Source organism: Dama dama, chromosome 22 (assembly GCF_033118175.1).
Source record: "Dama dama isolate Ldn47 chromosome 22, ASM3311817v1, whole genome shotgun sequence".
Taxonomy (NCBI): domain Eukaryota; kingdom Metazoa; phylum Chordata; class Mammalia; order Artiodactyla; family Cervidae; genus Dama; species Dama dama.
Window position 1 is genome coordinate 10510995 of NC_083702.1, and position 17878 is coordinate 10528872.

General features: G+C 47.0%; 1 protein-coding gene and 1 long non-coding RNA gene across 3 annotated transcripts; one reads left to right on the plus strand and one right to left on the minus strand.

Moving 5' to 3' along the window:
• Positions 1-123: 123 nt before the first annotated feature.
• LOC133043216 (uncharacterized) lies at positions 124-6234 on the minus strand. Its single transcript, XR_009689666.1, has 3 exons — positions 5728-6234; positions 2858-2977; positions 124-1820 (listed from the first exon to the last, which is right to left on the minus strand). It is a non-coding gene; the product is annotated as an uncharacterized LOC133043216 (long non-coding RNA).
• Positions 6235-6563: 329 nt separating this feature from the next.
• Positions 6564-16646, plus strand: ANKRD54 (ankyrin repeat domain 54). 2 transcript variants are annotated; one of them, XM_061124583.1, is made up of 8 exons: positions 6564-7016; positions 8835-8882; positions 13171-13269; positions 13954-14025; positions 14503-14550; positions 14624-14748; positions 14903-15010; positions 15328-16646. In XM_061124583.1, exons 1-8 carry the CDS (start codon positions 6692-6694, stop codon positions 15400-15402), a joined length of 900 nt encoding a protein of 299 aa, XP_060980566.1. In that variant the 5' UTR covers positions 6564-6691; the 3' UTR covers positions 15403-16646. The 2 variants fall into 2 exon arrangements, with proteins under 2 accessions (XP_060980566.1, XP_060980568.1); XM_061124585.1 differs by having other exon boundaries at positions 6878-7016; positions 13176-13269.
• The last annotated feature ends 1232 nt before the right edge of the window (positions 16647-17878 follow it).

Below are 17878 nucleotides of genomic sequence, written 5' to 3' on the forward strand. Positions count from 1 at the left end.
TTTGGACATTAATATTGGAGCAGGCAAAGATGAAGCCAGCTGTGGAGGGAGGAGGCAGTCCTAGGACCCACCCTCGCCTACCGCACTGCACGCTGGGAGGGGTGTTCACCAGCGGGCGTTTGAATGAGTTCGAGTCCTGATGAAACCCTAGAGTTAGGGACAGGGTTATAAAACAAACCAACACAAACTGGTGTGTGGGTGAAGGGCCTTAATTTAGCCATTACAACAGCAGTGCCTCGCCCCAATTCCTTATGCCGCGTTCTTGCTTTGCGTCGTCGGTTACCAAAAGGTGATACCAGCATGGAACTAAGCTTAAGCTTAAGGGCCCGTCGAGTCCCCGGGACCCTTCGTTGGCTTAAGGAGAGGACCCAGCACCGTGCTCACATAGTCATATGGTTTTGAAAATTTTTTAAGAGTCACGTTTTTATTGCAGTCGGTTAGAACCTCTTTCTATTCCGATTTCTCCTCCCATCACACTTCCTCTTATGTCTAGTGGCGTTTGGGATTCTGCTAGAGGAAATCCTATTGGGAACGTTTGAGCTTAGTAGGATAGGTTTATGTGATACTCTTGTGTGAATAGTTACTGTTGACCCTCCGTGTGTAATGTACACCTCCACGGCGGGTCCTCAATGAAGTAAGTATTTAAGGGTAATCAGGGCAACTAGAAAGCTTCAAATTTCCCAAAATCTTACAGTTAGTATATGACAAAAATTTGATACAGGTTGCCCTCAACTTTGACAACTCTCAAAATGTTCATGACGTTACTAAAAAAGAATTGCAAAGTAAGAAGGAACTTTTCTAAATTACAAGAAAAAATTTTTGGTTTGACATGCTGAAGGAAAAACTAAATTGTCGTTCCATTAAAATTGTGGGAAATGATACAAAATTGTTATATAAAGTGATCAAAGTCCATTAAACCTTTAAAAAGAAAAAATAGAGGTGTTTAAGAAAAATATGGCTTCATTTCTGGATTTCATGATGATTGTGTTGTTAGCTTTTTAAAATTACAAATTGCAAATTATAATTGCAAGATTTCTCCTACAATTTTCATTGTGCTCCTTCGTTCTAAATAAATAAATCTCTTTCCTCTCTCGTTTTTGGTTTGTTATTTTCTGTTCTTTATTCTTTGTGTAAGGTGAAGAATCTGCCTTGTAATGCAGGGGACATAGGTTCCATCCCTGATGGGAACTAAGATCCCATGTGCCACAACTTATGGAGCCCAGATGCCCCCTAAACTAGAATCCATGCACCCAAATGAAGATCCTACATGCCACAATTAAGACCCAAGAAGACAATTTTTTTAGAAAAGAAAGAAATCCAACTTTGATCTAAGAGTAACCCGGCCCCCATTGTAGACTATGAAATGTCTGATCACAGAGTGTTTGATTTTGCAAGGCTCCCTTGTTAATGGAAAACCAGTACTTCAAAGGGAAGGAAACGGGCGGCAGACCAAAGCTCCTGGAATAATTTTACCTGAGAGAGTTACTGAGAGAATTTAGCAGTTGAAAAGCTAGCCTGTTTTCTTGATCTTCTTTCACTTGGGATTTGAGGCAGGAAATTCTGACGCAGGAAAGCCATTAGTTATGTTTAATAGTCATCCTGGGCTCTTCAGCTCTGTTCATGTCAAGCCCTACTTCCCAAGAATCTTGAGTTTGTAGTTGATGTATTATCTTGTTTGTTTCATTCTCCTGAAATGATCTCAGAAGCCTCTGCTCACTGCCCTTTGGGGCAGTAGTATGTAGGCCTTGAGAGACAAGTAGCTGAGTCTTCATAAATCAGAAGTAGAAGTATCTTTAGGGCTCATCTGGTACAGGAGTCCACTAGATAGGAAAAAAAACAAAAAGTAGCGCGCTGTTTCCGAATGTATGTTAAATTGTAGCCTTCTTTGATGGAGACCATTGAAGACTGTTGTTCTTTTTTTTTTTTTTTTTATTAATTGGAGGCTAATTACTTCACAACATTTCAGTGGGTTTTGTCATACATTGATATGAATCAGCCATAGATTTACACGTATTCCCCATCCCAATCCCCCCTCCCACCTCCCTCTCCACCCAATTCCTCTGGGTCTTCCCAGTGCACCAGGCCCGAGCACTTGTCTCATGCATCCCACCTGGGCTGGTGATCTGTTTCACCATAGATAGTATACATGCTGTTCTTTTGAAACATCCCACCCTCACCTTCTCCCACAGAGTTCAAAAGTCTGTTCTGTACTTCTGTGTCTCTTTTTCTGTTTTGCATATAGGGTTATCGTTACCATCTTTCTAAATTCCATATATATGTGTTAGTATGCTGTAATGTTCTTTATCTTTCTGGCTTAAGACTGTTGTTCTTGCCTGCAAATAAATATTTACCTACTTCTCTGAAAAGGGTGTGGCCCTCTTTCTACAATCTAAAATAGCAATTCTCAAACTGTTAAAAATGTAATTGCATGCTCATATATATATTTCTTTGTCATGCTACATATCTTGATTGAGGTGATAAGTCACCTGAGTGTATACATTTATCAGAAATGACCAGCCTTATGTTAAAACGTGGAAATTTTCTTGTATATACTTGAAACCTCAGTAAATTTCATTTAAAAATTAAAAGTAAAATTAACAACAAATGACTAATGAAAAATCTTTGGAACTTCCACAGTAGGTAAAAGATTAATACCACTAAGAGGTTAAAAACATAATTCTCATACCAATAAAGAGTGAGCTTATTTATTTGTTAATGAAGGAAACAACAGTATGACAGACATGGCCTGAAAAGAATTTGAGAATAGTTAATGGGCAAAGAAAGTGTCAGACACAGCTGAGCACACATGCACTAGAATGGGCAAAGAAATGCTGAAATATGATTGCTAGGGACTTACTTGGTGGTCCAGTGGTTAACAATCTACCTTCCAATGCAGAGGACATGGGTTTAATCCCTGGTCAGGGAACTAAGATCCCACATCTGCAACTAGAGAAACTTGCATGCCACAATGAAGATCCTGTGCAGCCAAAAAATAGAAATATGATTGCTAAATTAGATCTAAATCTGTGTCTTGCACTCCAGAGTAACAAAACCATAACTCTGGTGTTATGTTCTTTACTGGATGTACAAAAGTCACTGTACCTTATCAGTTTCCTACAAGCTAACCTCTAACTTTACAGAGTTATAAAAAACATCACTGAGTCCTAGTCAATTGTTAGTCAAAGTTAAATTTCCCCAGAGAGTCAGATGTCCCTTATGTAAGTTGATTAGAAATTCTCTAGAATGGCATTAAGAAGTCACACAATCACTGAACATCATGCTTTTACATGCTAAATAATTTTCCTCCACACTAATTTTCATTATTCCACATTTGATGGAGGCAAGTGATATTTTAATTTCCTGTTAGCTCCATTAAAAAAAAAATCACAGGTATGAGGACAAATGGCAACTGCCTTTAGGCCTCAAATGGAGGTAACAGAGAGTGGTGGGGATTGTGGCAAACCAGAATACCATGCCCTGCCTAAAGGGGAAAGTTGCTATACAGCTCCAGCCAACCATTGCCAGGTGGGAGAGTTGGTCATGTATTGCTATACTGTCTTATTTTTAAAAGAATCTGGAAATAAAAAGTTTTGTGGGAAAGATCTAAATTTTTTAATGTTGGCAACCAGTTCAAATTGCTCTAAAATACTGTGTAGGCCAACAGGATGAAGGAATGAATGAAGGGAAAGCCAAGCCAGCCTGAGCCAGTATCATTATCTGACCTAGAATAATATTTCTGATGTGAAGACTGAAGCCCAAAAAAAGGAAACACTCGTCCCCAAATTATGAAGTGAGTCATGGCAGAGTAGGTCTTAGAACACAAGCCCCTGGATTCCCAAGCAGAAGCTTTTCCCACAAGGCAACATTAGACGTACTTTCTTTGTCTCCCATTAAGTGCTTCATGTTCTATTTGCTAACTGACCAAACATAATGACTTGCATATGAACACTTGCAGCCCCCTTAGATCAAGTTCATGCCAGTGTGATATGCCCACAATTGCATAGGATTTTCACTGGCATCATCAACTTGATAGACACGACTTTGAGCAGGCTCCAGGAGTTGGTGATGGACAGGGAAGTCTGGCGTGCTATAGTCCATGCATGGGCTCACAAAGAGTCTGACACAACTGAGCAGCTGAACTGAGCTGAACTGCATGGGCCCTAGCCTGCATCCTAAGCTTCTTTATAAGAACAACAACTATCATACTTTGAGCAATAACTGTACCACATTCTGTACTAGGTTCTTCTATCACTGGCTTTGATCACTGGTTTGGGAAGATCATCGAAACAGGAAATGGCAACCCACTCCAGTACTCTTGCCTGGAAAATTTCATGGGCAGAGGAGCCTGGTGGGCTACAGTACATGGGGTCCCAAAGAGTTGGACATGACTGAGTGACTGAGCATGCACATACATGATATAGGGACTACTCTTACTTTTATTTTGTGGCTAAGGAAATTGATGACAAGAGAAGGAAAGTCACTTGCTTAGAGCCATAAAACTACATATTTATGGTCCATCGTTGATGGTCTTAACCACTGGGACATGTTCTCTTTACTCATGCATTCATTCATTCAACCAGTCAGTTAGTCAAATAGTTACAATATGCTTGCTCCAGTTGCTGAGCCAGGCATTATGAGGGAATACAATTTCATAGTCCCAAGTTCCATTCAAATCTCAGCTGGTTAGGCTAACTGGGTCCACATCCAACCCACATCCCATTCTTCCAATCCAAATAACAAGTGGTTCTTGCAACACACAAAGGGTTGGGCTGCGTACCTCAACAAAGCTGACTTAAAATTTAGAAGTAACAGCAACCTCTAGATGTTTAGGGATCCTGTTTAAATTAAAAGATTTCAGACCATGCAAGCTTCTTAGGAGACCAAGATGGCTTGAAGACCAGACCCACTAGTAGGAGATGAAGAGAATTGTGCTTTAGACAACAAATACACCTTGATTCTTCAAAGAGAGACTGGAGGGATGAAGATTATTTTGGAGGTTGTTACATGGAAAAAGTTGAGGAATGAATAATAAACTTATTTCAGGGTACACTTGGCAGGACTGAGGTATAAACACCCAGAAGTCACTTATATTCTCTGGAGGCAGGTTTCCAATAGGAGAGAGCAGTGTGATGGAAAGAGGATTTTCTATGTTTAAATCCCAGTTCTCCAACTTTCTAGTCTCATACCCCTGGTTGATTCATATGACATTTCAAGACTACAGTTTCCTATTCTGCTAAGTCAGTATAATAATATCTACCTGCTAAGCCTCTTGTGAAGGAGAGCTAAATGGCATCATATATATTAAGCACTCGGTAAATGGTACCCATTCAATGTTTCTTTCTAGATACAAATGAAGTTGTCATATGCCCTTCTCCTGCATGGGGCAGAGGAGGAGAATAATAATAATAAACATTTTTCTCCATATGTTACAATGATAAACTTTATAGTGGTGTTCTGAGAACACTGCAAAATCTGAAAGTCTTTTCAACTGTCTGAAAAATATTACATTTTCACTGTGCTGAATAACAAGGAACAACTTTTGCCAGGACAGTCTTCCTCTCAAGAGAGCTGGGCATCCGTGAACAAGTCCGTTATCTCTCTGGTTTCAGCCCCTCGTCTATGAAGTAGCGGTGGTCCTCTTTGCTCACTTTACAGAAGTGGATGCGGGATTCAGGGTTGTGAAAATTCTTACAAAGCAGGGTAACTGGGAGGGGTTGCTAAGCTCACCGTTAGCCGTTTGCGGAACACTTCTTTGTTTCCGGCTCTGACTTCTCCCATCCGACGTGAGCCTCTCAGAGCGTACCCAGTCTGATTCTGTGTCCAGGACTTAGCACAGAGAAATTGCTGGTCAGTGACTGGCTCTCGGACGCAAATGTTGATCTCTCTCGTGTAACGATGTTGAGTTACAGTGTTAGTCGCTCAGTCGTGTCCGACTCCTCGTGACCCTATGGACTGGAACCCGCCAGACTCCTCTGTCCATGGGGTTTTCCAGGCAAGAATATTGGAGTGGGTTGCCATTTCCTTCTCCGGGGGATCTTTCCGATCCAGGGATCGAACCCGGGTCTCCTACATAGCAGGCACATTCTTTAACGTCTGAGCCACTCCTTGAATTACAGAATTCGTTTCTTTGTAAATTAGTGATCAACGTCAGGGTTACGGAGAGAACGAACGGAATCTATCGCATTTAGAAGCTATTACTACATGGTTTGTGTTGCTAGCCCCACATTTTAACATATTCTTATTTCCTACTTAACACTGTATATTTGTAGGAAGTTCTTTTTTTTTTTTTTTTTTACGTTCATTGATTTAAACATTTTCTTCCTTTCCTTTTCCTCTGGCTTCTTCACTTTCCTTTGTGATTGGCTGCAAATAATCTTAACGTGATTGGCTAGGGCATCTGCCCGTTATCTTTCCCTTGGGACAGCTTATTTGTGATTGGTTCTTATACCCATCAGTCATGCTGCCGGAAACGAAGTCTATTGCGGCTGGAAGGGTTTTCATTGGTCCGGAACGGCCCCTCTCGCGCGCCCGCCCCTCCCCGAACCCGCCCCCCGACCCGGTTGCCGTGGTTGCAGGCCCGGCCTGCCAGCTCGTCCGCTGACAGCGAGTCTTTAGGGCGGAGGGAAGCGGGTCCGTTGGTCCGTCAGGCACGAGGCTCCTCCGGCGGCCAGGCCGGCGCGGAGCCGTTGCCATGGCAGCCGCCGCCGGGGGCGCGGAAGACGAGTCGCGCTCGGGCCGCTCGAGCTCCGACGGCGAGTGCGCGGTGGCGCCCGAGCCGCTGACGGGTCCCGAGGGCCTCTTCTCCTTCGCCGACTTTGGGTCTGCGCTGGGCGGCGGCGCGGGCCTCCCGGGCCGGGCGTCCAGCGGGGCCCAGTCTCCGCTGCGGTACCTGCACGTCCTGTGGCAGCAGGACGCGGAACCCCGCGATGAGCTGCGCTGTAAGATCCCCGCGGGCAGGTTGAGGCGCGCCGCCAGGCCCCACCGCCGGCTTGGGCCCACTGGCAAGGAGGTGCACGGTGAGGAGCGCGGCGGGAGGCGGGGCTGGCTTTCGGCTCATCTCCCCAACCCGCTCAGGATGGAGTCCTCCGACGTCTGCGCTACGGACCTGGAGTGACCCCTGAGTCCCCTTCCAGTAGGAATAGCAGTCGTATGACTGCTAAGAGTCATGAGTGTAAAAAAAAAAAAAAAAAAGTAGTCTTCCTGCTCAGAAACAGTCCCGGAGGCTTTTCACATTTGGTAGTTCCTGAGTAGAAACAGATTCCTAGCCCCAGGTGTAGATAATACGCGGGTAGTGGAGAATAGTTTCGTATCAGAGCCACGTCGTACCAGCTTTTTTAAATGCACAGACCTGGGTTGGACTTTTCTAGCTCATGGTGGCTTTAGGCAAACTGCAGACCCTTTCAGCTGTAGTTTTCTTATCTGTAGAATGGGAATGTTGACAAGGTAAAGTAGGGAATGTATAGTCAATATTTGGCCTTCAAGTTGTGCCAGACACTGTTGGTGATAATGTGGTCATTTTCTTTTCTTTTTAAGATTTATTTATTTATTTTGGGCTCTGCTGGGCCATCTTTTCTGAGCGCAGGCTTTCTCTAGTTCTGGTGAGTGGGGGCTACTCCTTATTGCGGTGCGCAGGCTTCTCATGGTGGTGGCTTCTCATTGCAGAGCATGGGCTCTAGGCACGCGGGCTTCAGTAACTGCAGCTTCTGGGCTCTAGAACTCAGGTTCAGTAGTTGTGGCACATGAGCTTAGTTGCTCAGAGGCATGTGGGATCTTCCTGGACCAGAGATCAAACCCGTGTCCCCTATATTGGCAGGCAAATTCTTAACCACTAGACCGCCAGGGAAGCCCTGTGCCGGTTTTTGATCCTCATAATAACTCATCAAGATCCAGATACTGTTCCCACTTTACTGAAGATGAAACTGAGCCTCGGAGAAATTGTCTTGCTCTAAGTCACATCAGTAGAAATTGTTTGTGCTGTTATTAGAACTCCTGCTCTGATACTTCTTCCATATTGTCTTTTACATTTTATGGATGCCATGGAAACCAACACCCTGAAAGATTTAAGAATGGGGACTTTTAGATTCCCTCTAGGACCTACTCATATCTTAATGGTGTTATCAGGATTAATTGAGAATTTGAAAGTGCTGTATAAATGTAAGGAGTCATTATATATCTGAATTGTAATTTTTGTCCATTTCTCTGATCATAAAAGTATTGCTTTCTATTAGCCTCTAATATGGAAGTAGTGTCATTGTGGAGAAAAAAGTTTCTGTGTGGGAATTATCAAATTTTGGGAGTGGTCTGTTTTGAAGGAGAGTATAAGATTATATGTGTAACCAGCTCACAAAGAGCTTTGTGTAAATCATCTCATTTGACTTTTGCAACAACTCAGGACTGTCAGGACAGAGCTCAGCCTTGTTTGTACTTGATAGATCTGAAGCCCAGGGGCTTAACTAACTTGTTCAAGGTCACCAAGTGGCAGAGCCAAGAACTGGCTGCAAAGGCCTTGGAGGATTTGCTACAAAATGTGGCTTTTGCATGAGCTGTGTCACATTTCAGGTTTCTCCTGGTTGTATTCTGGGACCTCTCTTTCCCTTTAGATGCTTTTTTTTTTTTTTCCCATTTGGCAGTGCTATGCGACACGCAGAATCGTAGAATCGTAGTTCCCCAATCAGGGGTCAAACTCGTGCCTCCAGTGGTGGAAGTGCATGGGTCCTTAACCACTGGACTGCCAGGAAGTTTCCAGGAAGCCATCACTTTCTGCTTCATCATGGCCATTGCTGGGTTTTTTTTTTTGTCTGTTTTTTTAACTGGCACTCTTATTCTCTTCACAGCTCTGAAAAGGCTGAGGGACTCAGCCAATGCCAACGATGTGGAAACAGGTGAGTGTGCAGAGTGAGTCCAGCTCCATGGTCTGGTCAGGGAAGGAAAAGGCCACATAACCAGTACCTGGGAAGACAGTGCTGAATTCTGCCAGCTCACCCCTGGGACTACTGTATCTATTGTATAACTGCTGTCATCTTACAGATGACAAGTCTGGTTCAGATGCTTACTCTTCCCATGCTTCCCTGCCACCCTGTCCTTCCTGGTGTCAGAGTGTTTATTACCCTGTGAGCCACCTCACAGAGGGAGCTTTTGTATCCCTGGCACCCAGCCACAGAGTAGGAGTTTTTGGGAACTTCTGGCTGAAAGGAATGAATCGTCAACTTGAACCACCAGGAGAGCCACCATCTGCGCAGAGCCCTTCAACTGCTCCCTGAGGCTTGGTGTTAGTGGGGTTCGTGGTTCTCGAACTTAAGTTGACAGAACATCTGAAAGGCAGGGGTGGGGCTCCTAGCAGGACACCGCTCTGTTTTTTGTTGTTGTTGTTGCTCTTCATCCTTTTCTAGCTGACAGGGCAGTAGCAGCATCAAAGGTACAAGACAAGCTATAGAAAAAAAAAAGATTTAATTTTATCCACTAACTTAATTCATTCTGTGAATCAGGGAAAAGTGGTATATTGGTTCTCTGTAACTGCTGTAACAAATTACCACAGATATAGTTGTGTAAAACAGCACCAGTTTGTCATCATACAGCTATGAAGGTCGGATGTCCAGCTTAGGTCTCATCAGGCTGAAATCAGAGTGTCAGCGGGGCTGTATTTCTTGCCAGAGGCTCCAGGAAGAATCTGTTTCCCTGTCTTTCCCAGCTCCTGAGGCTGCCCACGTTCCTTGGCTCATAGTCCTCTCCCTTCATCTTCAGAGTCAGCAATAGTAGACTGAGTCTGCACACTGGTTCTACCAATGGGAAAAGGTTCTCTGATGTTTAAGACTCATGTGTTAGATTGGGCCTGCAAAATCCAGGATAATCTAGCTAGAGGTTGCTAACCTTAATCCTGTCTGCAAGGTCCCTTTTGCCAAGTAAGGTGGCCTATCCATAAATTCTGGCTATTTGTCAATGCCACCTTTGGGTGTTGTGATTCCGCCTACCTCAAGTGGCCATCATTCTATTTTGAGAGTGGGATGCTGTGGTCAGATAAAATGTAAGTGTGGACAAAGGGTCTTGGGATAGGAGAGCAGGCATGGAGAGGAGGTTGTTCCCCTCAGGGAGCTGGGCCTTGAGTGGGCCCAGCTGGCAGAGTATAGTGAGCAGGCCTAGAAACTGGAGGGCTTTTCAGCACTCTCCAATTTCATCTCTTCCATGAGCTTTAATATTGTGGAATATTTGGGTAGTAACCTATATGGCTTTCAAGGAAAAATGATGTATTCTCTTTTTAATACCTCTAGTGTGTGACCAGAGAATATTTTAATTATACTTCCCTTCCACAGAAAGTCTAGTTTATCTTTTTTAATAGGTTTACTTTCTCTCTAAATCCAAGTATAGTTGATGTATAATATTATGTAAGTTACAAGTGTACATTATAGTGATTCACAATTTTTACTAGTTATGCTTCATTTATAGTTGTTAGAAAATATTAGCTATATTCCCCCTGTTGTATAATATATCCTTGTAGCTTGTTTTATACCTAATAGTTTGCCCCTAATAGTTACTCCCCCACCCCTATATTGCCCCCCCTTTTCCCAGTGGTAACCACTGGTTTGTTCTCTATGCCTGTGAGTTTATGTCTAGCTTATCTTTCTTTTTCACAACAGTAAAAGATGTTTATCAGCTTTCACAATCATTAGCCAGTGTCTAGCTTATCTTGAATCAGGTGTCCACATGCTGGTTTCATTATTTTGGTGGAAATGCTGTAATTTTCCATTCAGTGTCTGTGACACACCCATCTTCAAATCTAATTGGCTTATGGCTCTTAGATTTACCAGGCTCTTGCAGGACTCTGGTAGAGAAACTGGCTATAGTTTAGCCTTTTCACTCCATTTTACTGTATGGTTAGCATTTTGTTTTCTTGCTCCACGTTTGTTGGGTCTTTTGGTGTAGGTTGGCAATTATAGTGGATGTAAAATTTCCACCCTGCTATCGTTAAATTATAAGTACCTTTCTGTGAATTCATAATCATTTAAAAGATTTTTTTTTGGCTGCAGGTCTTAGTTGCAGCATGGGGGATCTTTAGCTGCAGAATCTTTTAGTTGTGGCATGTTAACTCTTGGTTGCAGCATGTGAGATCTAGTTCCCTGACCAGGGAGTGAACTTGGGTACCCTATGTTGGGAGCTCAGAGTCTTAGCCACTGAACTGTCAGGGAAGGCCCACTGAAAAGATTTTAAATGTGAAAATAATATATGCATTTAAAATGTTTTAAAAATTAGAAAAATATGCAAGAAAATCATTTTTAATGTCGGGAAATGAACTAATCTTTGTTAATACTTTGGTGACTATCCTTCCTGTCCTTTCTCCTGTGCAGAGGAATTTTCTTGATGAGCTTGCAGACTGTGCTATATACACAATTTTACAGCCTGCTTAATGCTTTAGGTATCATAAACATTTCCCATAGTCTTCATAACCATTTTTTTTTCAAAACAGAAGTGTCATTTTTCTTGTTTATAGAATGCATACATAGCTGAGCAATTTTTGTAAAGCTTGTAAAGAGCAGAAATTACCTTGTAATTCTATTCCCCAGCTATAACCACAGTTTGTAATGGATGCACACGATGCCTTCAAAGGGACAAAGCAAGAGTTATTCAGTTAGTCACATATTTGCACACTGGTTTTTCACTATTAAGATAATTTCCTAGGAATGGGGTTTCTACATCAAAGGATACATGTATCTTGATGGCTTCTGATAGGTGTCGCTAAAGTGCTTTCCATAAAGACTTAGCTGTACAGATCACAAAAATAGAACCATTTACTTTATCTCAGGGATGCTGGCTCTCTTTTGGTGACTGCACTGTTGAACACCGAGGTGACCTGAACCTCTTCCTTCTTCTCCACTCTTATAAACCTTTCCCATTCATTCATTCCCAAACCATTCATTCATTTATGCAGTCAGTTGGCCACATTTATGGAACAGGACAAGTCATATCTCAGTCCAGGATATTAAGAAACAAAACAAAAACCTACAGTATTGCTGGAGAAGAAGAGTATAAAGTGACACCATTTCTAAAAAGAAAAAACTCAGAGAAAGGGAAGTCATGTGTTTAGTTGGAGAGGTATAAGTTCTTGAGCAGGAGAAACCTGGGTTCCTATCACAGCCCTCCTATTGGCTTGGGCTGGAGTCTGTCTCCTAGTCTGTAGCATGGACATGGCACCATACTGAGTGTTTGAGGGTGTTGGCAGTCAGGCACCTGATGCCTGGCTGGTGCTTGGTGTACAGGCAGTTACTCTGAAAGAGCTCAGCCTGTTAATGTGAGAGTAGCAGGATTAACAGGGCACTACAGAGATGTGGGGGTCAGAGGGACTCATTCACCTTTAGGAGACGGGAGAGATTCATGGAGCAGGAGATTATCTGGGCTTCGTCTGGAAGGACTCGGGTCCTTGAGAGGTTCACTGGGGGATTGCTAGGGCATTTCACTGCTTGCTCTAAAATGATGTTTGGCAGCAATTTCTGCATTTCAGTTTGGACATGGGCACGCAGTACATAATACCTCACATTTTATAGTGGCTCCAGACTTTTCAGAAAAGGACTTTCATATCCATTATTCTCATCATGGCAGCTCTAGAGGTTGGCTGGGCAGAAATTACTCCCATTTGCTGGTGAATAGGGGACCAAATCTCAGCCTTCCTGCTCCCAGCCCAGCTCTTCCCACTGCCGCATGCTGTTAGCAATGAACTCCTTTCCTTTTTTGCTCAGCTCAGTCTGGGACTTGGTCTGCATGGCAGAGCCCAGCCTGTGTCCTGGGCTGCCTCCTGGGAGCTAAGTGAGCTAAGTGAGCATCAGCCCACAGCCGTGTCCCCGCTGGATGGATGTGTAGCCAGACTCAGGTAGAGGGGCAGGACCAAAATCAGTACTAGGGATTTCCATGACTCCAGAATTCCTGACCCTGAGGGCCGAGATCCTTCTGTGATGTTCTGTCCCAAGACACGTACTTGGGCACCCAGCACCCATGGTGCTCAGGAGAACAAGTCCCTCGTCACAGCAATCCTTGAGGGGGCCGCATCCTGGAGGGACTAGCTCTCCCACATGTTATGGATGCCTTGCTGGAAAGGGCCCTCAGCACCCTTGCCCACCCCCGGGGCCGCAGCTTGGCTGACGCTGCCACTCTGCCTGCTTGCTCCCTCTGTCTTGGCGGTGCCAGTGCAGCAGCTCCTGGAGGATGGCGCGGACCCCTGTGCAGCTGACGACAAGGGCCGCACTGCCCTGCACTTTGCCTCCTGCAATGGCAACGACCAGATTGGTGAGTCCTGGGGAGGAGGGGGAGGGGGGCTGGGCGAGTATTCTCCCTTCAGAGGCGCTGGGGGACAGCACAGGGGGGTGGGGGGCTGCTGGAGGTGAGGAAGGCTGGACCCTCCCACGCCTCTGGCCTGTGGAACTGGCACTGCCAGACTAAGGCGGGGCCCACCTGGGGAAAGAATGAGATCGACCCCAAGGTCGGACCGGACCTTCCAGACTTTCAAGCAACATTTACTCAGTGCTAAGGGCAGCAGTGGGACAGCCCACCCCCAAACCCAATTTTTTTTTTCCCCAGAAGTCTTTTTAGGATGTGGTGTAACTTGCAAACAGTGAAGTCTCTGTGTCCTTACACCGCTGTGTCCACCTCCTGGATCAAAATATAGAATCTTTTCAGCGCCTGGCATCCTGTCTCATGCCCCTTAAGAGCCTTAACTAGCAGCCACAGCTGTTGGGAGAACTTTCTTTAACCCTAAAACTTCAGTCCCTTAATACCTGCAGAGGCTCAGGGACCCTCCCAGAAGCCTTAGTTCATGGCGCTCAGCGTCCTGCACGCAAGTCTCATGAGTGAGCAAGGGAGTGAAACTGCGCAGGGCAGGGTACTGGTATTCAGTGTTCCGTGGAGGGGTGGGGGCTAGGATGCTGCCAGTAGAAGCCCCCAATGGCTCCTCTGGGGCTTTCCTGTTTCCAGTGCAGCTGCTTCTGGACCACGGAGCCGACCCCAACCAGCGAGATGGGCTGGGGAACACGCCACTGCACCTGGGTAAGTGCCTGGCGAGCTGCCAAGACAGGCTCCTTTGATGGAGAGCCTGGGGTCCTGCAGACCCCCAGCAGGCTCTCCTGTCTCCTGGGGAGAGCCTGAGTCCCCGGGGCCGCACTCCCCTTGGGCTGTGTCCATGGCTGTCCCCATCCACTATTGGTTGGCTGTGCCCCAAGCAGAGCTGATTTCACAACCTGAACTGGCTCAGCAGCAGCTCTGCCAGGGGAGGTTCTCGCCCTGCGGCCAACTCTCATCATGGCTTGTGGTGAGGCGGGTCCCGCCTCCCAGCCTCAGTTTCCCCAGCTGTGTAGGGAGGGAGTTGGGTTTGATCGCTGAATCCCCCCAGTTGCTGCCTCGGTGATGCGTCTTGGGGAGTAATCTGGCACCTGAACCCTCAGAGACAGTCCTGCTCCCTCCGCGGGCACCCAGGACCAAGCCCCTCGTGGTCCTGAACTCTCAGTCCCTGTTCTCCTTCCTCAGCGGCCTGCACCAACCACGTCCCCGTCATCACCACGCTGCTGCGAGGAGGTGAGTGCTCCCCTCTCCCTCCTCCCTCCTCCTCCCCCCACTCAGCATGCTCACCACTGCCTGTTTCCCCCAGGTGCCCGGGTGGACGCCCTGGACCGAGCGGGACGCACGCCTCTGCACCTGGCTAAGTCCAAGCTCAACATCCTGCAGGAAGGCCATTCCCAGTGCCTGGAGGCCGTGCGGTTGGAGGTGAAGCAGGTGAGCACCCCGCTCGGCTGAGCCTGCAGCACTGAGCGGTGACTTCATAGTTCATGTGGACCCCAGCGGACACCGGGTCCAGCGCGCCCCTGGGCAGCAGCCTTGGGCTGCTCTGTGCCTGCCGGCACACCCTCAGCCTGCCTTCTGGTTTCAGATCATCCAGATGCTGAGGGAGTACCTGGAGCGCCTTGGGCGGCACGAGCAGCGAGAGCGGCTTGACGACCTCTGCACCCGCCTCCAGATGACAAGCACCCGCGAGCAGGTGAGGGCAGCTGTGGTCCAGACCCCGGCCTGGCAGGAGCCTCAGGGCCAGCCAGTCCCTGCTCTGAGGCTGGAGAGAGAGGCGTGGCTGCTGGTTGCCGTCCTCTGTGGGTCTCAGAGCCTTTGTCCACCTCTCTGGAAGCGGCCTGGGTCCTTCTCTCTGGGGCAGCGAGGATTCACCCTTGGACAGCTGTCCCATAGTCCGGGGTGAAGCCCTCACAGCCTCTGGGAAGAGAGACAGTGCCTGCCTCCACGCCTGTGGTGCTGTGGGGGGAGATCCGGGGCACCCCCTCACAGAGCCTTGGTTTCCTCCCGCAGGTGGACGAAGTGACCGACCTGCTGGCCAGCTTCACCTCCCTTAGCTTGCAGATGCAGAACATGGAGAAGAGGTAGCGAGAGAGGCTCCCTGCCGTCCCGCTCTGCTGCCCGCCCCACCCCGCCCGCTGTCCTCTCATTACAAAGAAAAGGCCTGGTGCCTGGGACCCGGTCTGCTGAGGCCTCATCCCAGCTGCTGGAGGCAGAGGCGTTCTCTCACTGACCTCAGTGCTGCTCCCAGCCGCGGTCTCTGTCGTGTCCATGGGCCGACACCACAGCCCCCAGCTTCTTCCTTTGGCTCCCGCAGCACCACAGCCACGCCTCAGCCCTGGCTGACTTGACATGTGCTCTCCTCACAGGCCTCGCTTGTCCCACAGCCTCCCTGTGCCCTCGGCAGGCCCCAGACCCTCCTCTGAGTCCCCTCCCGGCCGTGGGCTTGTTGCAGCCAGCCGGGTGGGCTTAGGGCAGGCACCCTCTGGCCTGGGGGCTTCTTGGCTGGCCCTGCACCTCTCACCAGCACTTAAGTCAGGCTTGTCAGCGGACTTGCAAGGAGACATGGCAGCTAGTTTCTTTGGTTTGGAAGGGGTCAGGGGGTTGGTGAAGCCTAGACCTTAGAAATACAAGGTTAGGGAGGACCTAGCTGAACCCAAAGCAGAAAATCCTGGGCCCTTTTTTCCCCAGTCACTGAAACACCAGGAGGGTGTAGCCTTTCTGCAGCCTAGTTGTAGTAGGCGAGGAGTGGCCCTCAAGATGGCCATCTTCTAATCCCAGGAACCAGTGAACATCACCTTATATGACGAAAGGGACTTTGCAGATGTCATTAAGCTAAGTTCTTTAGACAGGGCGATTATCCTGGATTATCCAGGCAAGCCTGTTGTGATCACATGGATCCTTATTAGAAGGAAGCAGCAGCTCAGAGAGGAAGTAGGGGACATAGTAACCGCGAGGCGGGGGTCACAAGGCAAGGAATGCAGGCGGCCTCCAGTAGCTGGAAAAAACAAGGAGGGCTTCCCTGGTGGGCCAGTGGTTAAGAATCAGCCTGCCAATGCAAGGGACACAGGTTTGATCCCTGGTCTGAGAAAATCCCACATGCCTCCAGGCAACTAAGCCTGCGTGCCGAAACCACTGAAGCCCGAGCAAAGCAATGAAGACCCAGTGCAGCCAAAAAATAAATTAAAAAAATAAGGCAAGGAAATGGATTCTTCCTTCATAACTTCCAGAAGGAACCAACCTGCTGACACCTTGATTTTAGCTCAGAGAGACAGGTTTCAAATTCTGACTGCCAGAACTGTAAGAGAATAAATTTGTGTTGTTTTAAGCTACTAGATTTGTGGTAATTTGTTGCAGTAGTGAAGGGAAACTAATATGCTAGTAAAGGCTCAAAAACTCACAACCCGGCAACTTCTACCCTGGCAGAAGCCGACATTCCCCTTGGGGCTCAGAGATGCACAAGGCAGCACCCCCTCCTGGCAGGGATCTGCCACAGCGGGGAAGCCTGAAGGGAAGGCCTGCCAGACCCAGCTGTCTCCCAGAAAACATTTGACTACGAAGTTAAGATAGACTTTTCCCAAATTGTCAGTGCCGGTTCTGCTCTGGCTCTGCCCCACTTTCCCTCTCGCCAGACTGAGTCCTGGCTGCTTTTCAGGAAGTGGGGAGTTTGTCTCCCAAATCCCAGCTTGATCAGATCTGAGTGGAACTCATGGAACCTAGCTCTTCCCCAGACTCTAAAGAAGAAAGGAACAACAGACTGGTTCCAAATAGGACAAGGGGTACGTCAAGGCTGTATATTGTCACCCTGCTTATTTAACTTAAATGCAGAGTACATCATGAGAAACAGTGGGCTGGAAGAAGCACAGCTGGAATCAAGATTGCCAGGAGAAATATCAATAACCTCAGATATGCAGATGACACCACCCTTACGGCAGAAAGTGAAGAGGAACTAAAAAGCCTCTTGATGAAAGTGAAAGAGGAGAGTGAAAAAGTTGGCTTAAAGCTCAGCATTCAGAAAACTAAGATCATGGCATCTGGTCCCACCACTTCATGACAAATAGATGGGTAAACAGTGGAAACAGTGTCAGACTTTATTTTTTTGGGCTCCAAAATCACTGCAGATGGTGACTGCAGCCATGAAATTAAAAGGCACTTACTCCTTGGAAGGAAAGTTATGACCAACCTAGATAGTATATTAAAAAGCAAAGACATTACCTTGCCAACAAAGGTCCATCTAGTCAAGGCTGTGGTTTTTCCAGTGGTCATGTATGGATGTGAGAGTTGGACTGTGAAGAAAGCTGAGCGCTGAAGAATTGATGCTTTTGAACTGTGGTGTTGGAGAAGACTCTTGAGAGTCCCTTGGACTGCAAGGAGATCCAACCAGTCCATCCTAAAGGAGATCAGTCCTGGGTGTTCATTGGAAGGACTGATGCTGAAGCTGAAACTCCAATACTTTGGCCACCTCATGCAAAGAGTTGACTCATTGGAAAAGACCCTGATGCTGGGAGGGATTGGGGGCAGGAGGAGAAGGGGACGACAGATGGTTGCATGGTATCACCGACTC

What these genes read in the sequence shown, in the direction of transcription:
- ANKRD54 (XM_061124583.1), top strand. Translation starts at nt 6,692, where the DNA reads ATGGCAGCCGCCGCCGGGGGCGCGGAAGACGAGTCGCGCTCGGGCCGC. An exon ending in CAATGGCAACGACCAGATTG is followed by an intron (nt 13,270 to 13,953) that starts GTGAGTCCTGGG and finishes TCCTGTTTCCAG; the next exon opens with TGCAGCTGCTTCTGGACCAC. An exon ending in TGACAAGCACCCGCGAGCAG is followed by an intron (nt 15,011 to 15,327) that starts GTGAGGGCAGCT and finishes TTCCTCCCGCAG; the next exon opens with GTGGACGAAGTGACCGACCT.